The sequence below is a fragment of the Fragaria vesca genome, linkage group LG7 (genome assembly GCF_000184155.1).
Source record: "Fragaria vesca subsp. vesca linkage group LG7, FraVesHawaii_1.0, whole genome shotgun sequence".
In the NCBI taxonomy this organism is placed as follows: Eukaryota; Viridiplantae; Streptophyta; class Magnoliopsida; order Rosales; family Rosaceae; genus Fragaria; species Fragaria vesca.
In genome coordinates, this window is record NC_020497.1 from 4,209,658 (window position 1) to 4,215,811 (window position 6,154).

The 6,154-nt window shown below is 37.9% G+C and overlaps 1 protein-coding gene across 1 annotated transcript in view; it reads right to left on the bottom strand.

Annotated features, from left to right (window-relative positions):
* Window positions 1-2,583: 2,583 nt before the first annotated feature.
* The window catches only part of LOC101302584, a 7,872-nt gene continuing 4,301 nt past the window's right edge, over window positions 2,584-6,154 (bottom strand). The window contains exons 8-14 of the mRNA XM_004306665.1: window positions 5,601-6,086; window positions 5,293-5,502; window positions 4,815-5,003; window positions 3,826-3,989; window positions 3,516-3,668; window positions 3,335-3,413; window positions 2,584-3,174 (exon numbers count right to left, since the gene is read on the bottom strand). Of these exons, the coding sequence (XP_004306713.1) occupies window positions 2,731-3,174; window positions 3,335-3,413; window positions 3,516-3,668; window positions 3,826-3,989; window positions 4,815-5,003; window positions 5,293-5,502; window positions 5,601-6,086 (1,725 nt within the window). The 3' untranslated portion in view covers window positions 2,584-2,730. The remainder of the gene's footprint in view (window positions 3,175-3,334; window positions 3,414-3,515; window positions 3,669-3,825; window positions 3,990-4,814; window positions 5,004-5,292; window positions 5,503-5,600; window positions 6,087-6,154) is intronic.

Here is a 6,154-nt window from a genome sequence, read left to right on the forward strand (position 1 = left end):
ACCAGCTAATACTAGCTCTCATGCACGTTCTGCAAATTCATGAATCTCATTTAACTCCAGCCTCAAAGGAAGCAGTGTGCGCCTCGATCTCAGTTGACGTCGGCGCGCTTGTCTACAAAGCACTCGTACTAACTGAAAACCCTCCCCTATGATATAGATGATGTACATCATATACGGTAGATGGTTCCAAGAGTCTGGGAGCAAAATTGAAAGCAGTGAAGCAACCAAGAGCAAACCAGAAAACAACATGCCAAATCTAGACCAAATACGAGCTCTAGCAGCTGGAAACCTCACCCTAACCCCAACTATCAAGCAATATGCAAGTAAGCTTCCTATCGCGACAACAGTGGCGTTGCGATGTGTTTCGAATGGAGAAGACAGGAATGAAATTCCAGGGAACTTAATTTGAATAAAGGCGACGAGTATGGGGACGATGAAGGCGAGAATGGCATGACTGGAAGTGGAAGCTGCGAGATTGATTAGGAGAATGTTGAAGGTGACTGTAAAGGAATTATGTTCGTGTACGATAAGGGTTTGGTGCATTTGATACTGAAGATCAGCCATGTATATGAGAGCTAGCTATCTGGTTTTCAGTAACGAGTAATATACGTCGTCGAAGCAAAATCTCTTGGAATATTTATAGACCAACTTAGAACTTAGAAGGCAAAAGGAGATAATATGATGAGTCATGATTTTAGAATCACTTTGCCACTATATAACTTAAGACACTTTCTTGATTCTTTCAGGTAGAGGAAGTCAAGCAACAAATCATAAATTATATTGCAGGCTCACGTATATACAGTCGACTGTACGCACAATTGCTTCTTCATTTCGTGCAATCTTACTTTTCATGCAAGTAGCTTGGGCAAAGATAAGGATTAGAGTTAGCAAAAAAATTAGCTAGGGTTACTCTAATTGGGGTGTTGAGTTCAAGTCTCGAGTCCAAAGTCCAAACCAGTGACTGGGAAAAGCTCCGGGAGTCTTGATCGAGTTCAAGTACTTTCACAAGCTTTCGACTTGGTTCCAGACAAGTCTCGCGTCCAAAGTTTAACGCGTTGAGATGAGTTGCATTTTCATTCAAGTCACTCAAGATTTGGCTTTTAAGAGCATTTTTAACATATGTACGAATGGGATACTTATGATTTTATCGTTTAGTTTCAGACAGAGAGTACACTGTTCGTTCATGTTCGATGTATAAATCGAAAATTCAGTTATTCAGAAGGATCTCAAAGAATGAACCTCATTTCATTACTTCATTATCATGTCATTCATGTATGGCAACTTATCAGTCCATTTTCCAAACAGATCATTACCCTCAGAGCTCAGGCAATCAGACCCTACCACCTATATATGTTTTGAATTAGTACATTTCAAGGTAATTAGCCTAATTATTGAACTTTATGAACTGTAAAGATATCAAACATGTTTTTTCTTCGATTTAAGAAATAGCATGCGCGCTTATCAAACAAGTCAGTTAGTGATACGAACAAGTTCAGATGAAGTTTAATAATAGGAAAGTGAATTATAAACGTTCCATCACGGTTGTTATCACCTTTTCGATCAATTATTCTTATTTCCCTACTGTCTTCATCATCATTCTTCATCGGCTCTTCTAGTGGCAGACCTGGCCATAGCTTATATAAAGATTGTCTAATCAAATAGGTTGAGTCGTTGTCAACACAGATGAACACTCCCTTGTTTGCTCTTCCACTTTTGTCACTCGTCTTCGGTTCCACTGCATATGTTATTTCGACGAAATTTAGAAACATGAACACTTCAATTCTAGGCCGTTGAGAGTTGCTTTTGCTGGTCACACTCAAAACCTGAATTCCATAGATAATTAGTTAACAAGAGCTTCCTTTTTCTTGCTAGCCTTGGCTCTTGGAGTCTTGGCCTTGTGTTGCTATTATTTTAGTTGAGCGTCACTATCTGAATCAACTATATCACATCATATGTTGTGGTTAGTCGACCATGTCAAACCAGGCCGACGAGGAAAGTTGCTTGATTAGTCTCACCCACCATTTCCATGGCCCCCATGCCTCATGGTCGATCTTTGACTCATTTTCAAGGTCCCATGCCACTTTCTGAGTCGCGATGAAATTTCCAAAACCTTGTCCATAGAGCACGGTATGCAGGCATTTCATAGGAAGTAATAAAGCAAGGAACCTATCAACATCTCTTGGCTTGAAAGCAAGGAACCTATCAACGTCTAATGTCCTCCAATGTTGATGAAACCATTGGTAGTCGATCTGTTATCTATTGCTGGTCCTGTCTTGGCAAAAGTCATGGAATAAACTTCTTACTTCGAGAGCGAAAAAATGAAAATATACAAGAGAGAGAGTAAAATATATTCATCTTGGAGTGCAAATGTGAGCATTCTGATGTCAGTACGTTGCAGGTGGAGACCTAATACTCTGAATATTGTCAACAGAAGTATTAACTTCACCATATGTAGCATGTACCAACTTTTCCTGGGAAGAATCAAGAATGTACTTGAGAAACAAAAAGGGACTAGAAAGAACAAGTAAAACTATGATACATTTACAGCAACTCATTGACATTGATGACCAGAACCAGAAGGGTGCAATTTTTACATACAAAAGCCTCACATACAGATTGCAGCTATGTGCACCCTCCCTCACAAAAAAATTAAAAATCAGATGGCAAAAAAGAATGATTGAATGAGCTTCTACTTCAACAGATCCTAATCAATGAAAGTCAATTTGATTACTAAATAGTTGTAACCATCGTCGTGTTTAAACTATCTGCTGCTTCTGGTGGGGGCTTTACATACTTTCCAATTGCTTTCTGGTGAGTCCGTCTCTTTATTCTTTCTATTTTTTCCCTACTTTTTTGCTTCTTCCTCTCTTTCTGCTTATTCCGTAAATGTCTCTCTTTTTCATACATACCTTGCCAAAAGACCTCTCCTGTTGATGGCCACAGCCACCGCCTCGTGGGTTGTTCGATGTCTGATTCCTCGGCCAACTCTTCATCCATGCTCTTTAGGGTGGAATCCGAGAACCATTTGACCCACATATGACCCCTGCGGCTCTTGAACTTATGTTGTTCCAGCATTGCACCAGTCTCAGGGTTCACATATACCATCCGCCTGGCACTGTGGTATGCCCAAACATTTACCAGTAGCTCAAGAAGCCGTGAATAGCAATGTTTGTCCTGCAATTCGCAAAAATAAACGTAATTAAATAAATCAAACCAATAGATATAGATGCCTCTGATAAACTAAGATCCTTCGAGAGCATCTTTATCGTGGGAGCTGCTTTCAGATACACGTGTTGTATCTGCCAGAAAACTGATCAAAGAAGAAGCAAATTACTTTTGACAAACTCAAATAACAGTGTCCACTTGAATGATGCTCGTTATACATTTCAGCATCCAATGCATCCACAAACATTCTGCACGTTAAAAAATTTCACATTAACAACCTTACCGAGAATAACAGTCAATAGTAATGTATAGCATCTCCAAAAAAACATCCACAACTGCAATATCTTTACCTAGAAAACATTACAAACTCTAGGAAGGACCGAGTCGGCAAAGCCCAGCTGTGCATGACAGACCACGTGTCCCCATCTACAGGCATTGGTGGTAAAGAATCCAAATTGTACTTCAAACCATACATCCTTTTAAGGGCTTCAGCAACCGCAAACCTTTAATTTACCATGTGGAGAAATTAGATCAAAGTTCAGTCTCCAACACACAAGGAGAGAAGACTTATGATTACAGGAATTTAAGTGTTATACATCATCTTAAGTATTACAAGAATATAGTTACAAGAAAAATAATCTAAAAGTTAAAACACCTTACTTGCAGTTTCCAGCATTTATAGCATCGCAGAATGACCAAAAGTCTTGTCCCAGGGGATTTCGTGTATCATTGTCCATGCTAACCCAAAAGTAGAGTGCATCTCCATGCCTTTTTGTTTGAATAGCATTTAACAATGCATTTTCAGCTATTCCAGACAAAGATGCCTGTTTCAATCCCGTATATTAATATACAGGAATGAGGACTTATCTATGAAAGACATAAAGATGAAAATAATACGTCGCCTTGCTGACACCTTTGTAAATTCTGTTTGTTATCGGGCTTTTAAGATATTACCCACCAATTTTCATTGCAGATAGTGTAAACACCTTTGAGAATATAATATGCAATGCATTTGTGGTGCATTTTCTTTTTTCAGGCAACAATAGTCATACCCATTTGTAGAAAAGAGGGATAAGCATAATGAGGAAGACATTATATATGTAATTGATTACACATACAATGCATATTTATTGTAGTGTGCAGTAATCATATGTTTAGTATCCTGGTTACAATAGATGATCTCATTATGCAATGCCTCTTATTATAGCTACATGAGGTGCTTAAAAACAGTACACGGCCCAAAAAGAATGTGTACCAATGATTGTGAAAAATACAATGAATAAAACAAAAACCTTTTTTTTTCTTTGGACTGAAAATCCATATATTATAAATGTTGTTATATAAGCACGATAACTTGGCATTATATTTAGTTAATTACTGAATCCTTTCATTACTTGTTGTCTGAAAAAGAAAAAGGAAAAACTTCTTATATCATGTATATGATTTATCCATGACACCATCAAACTTGCACTTTTATAGTGGCTCCAATGCCATGTATACAAACAGTTATTGGCCATAATCCAACTTTCAAAACAGTCGGGGATGAAACAAATGCAGAATGAGCATTGGTAGACAATGGAGAATTTTTCGATATCATGTGTATGCAACCAAGAAACAAAAATGTTGAGAGAGAGAGAGAGATCCCATACCTTCCTTGCTGTTGTCCTCCATGACTGAAAGCCTATCCATGCATTTTTATGTATACGGTCAATTCTGTTGGCAATAGAAAAGAAGGCTCCATATTCACCAAGCAGATCTCGATAATAAGGGTTATGAAGAAGTGGAAGGCGAGAAGGTGCGTCAATATCATCAGTCCTAGGCCTTCGACCTTTAGAGGACTACACGAATTTTGTTTAATGAAAACAGTCAGAAAGATCTCAAGGCATTCTCGACAGTATTGATATAGTGAAGAGATGAATAGGATATTTAGAGCATCAGCTAACAAGAAAATCACAACGCAGTCCTTGTGGCATAGATAAACTCAGTCCTTTTAGCATAGATATTCTCACATCATTTTGTTTTTGGTAAAACAATTGTAGTAAGATAATGTGTTCAATATCAGGTATATATTGTTCAACTAAATCTTTAATATGAATACAAGAGGACAAGACAAATTAGACAACTCACCAACCCAATTCCTCGATATAGAGAGGTCCGGTGTAAGAAAGGCCAGGTCCCTTCCCCAAAGTAAGGTTCATATATGCACAATGGTTGGCCTGTCCTTTCAATCTCCCCTTCATCCCTTTCATGCAAATCATTCCTGGTACGATCAGCTTTTTTGGCATTTCGATATACTTCTTCCCATGTTCCATGATATTGATCAGTTCTATCCTTTAACTGCACAAATAATCGAGGTGGGTATATTTATATATAAATAGACAAAACAATTTTGTGCAAGGAAACCACAAACTGATTTAATCCACAACATTGCTTACCAGCTCTCCCTCTTTTCTTCTCTTCATATTAGCCATCTCAGCATTCTTCTCTTCCTCCCATATGCTGTATATAAATGAATAATTGGTCCCAGGTATAGAATTAAGCTTCTGTTGTTCAGTATGATTATACTGCTCCTCAAAAGCATCTAAAAATGTGTAGCTTCTCAAATTTCTATCCAGATATGATGAATTTGATACTGCTTCAAACAAATTCCATAGCCATTTTTCTTTCCATTTGGGAGTGATTTCTGAAGCAGCCTTAGGTTGTGAAACTTCTGATGGAAGCTTGAGAACATTTTCGAGAAGTGAAGCGTATCCTTCAACAGTTTCCGCCACCATCAGGCTTTTTGCGGTACGTTTCCCCAACGAGGCAATGTTTCGAGATAGAGGTGATAGCTTTCCTTTTGGAATCACTTGTAATATGATTTGTGAAAGAACCCTGATATTTTCCCTCGGGTAAAGATAGCCATTCACCCTATCATCAACCTAATCAACATTGTTCATGCAGTTAGAAATCTACTAACAAAACATATATATTTCAAAAAAAAAAAAAA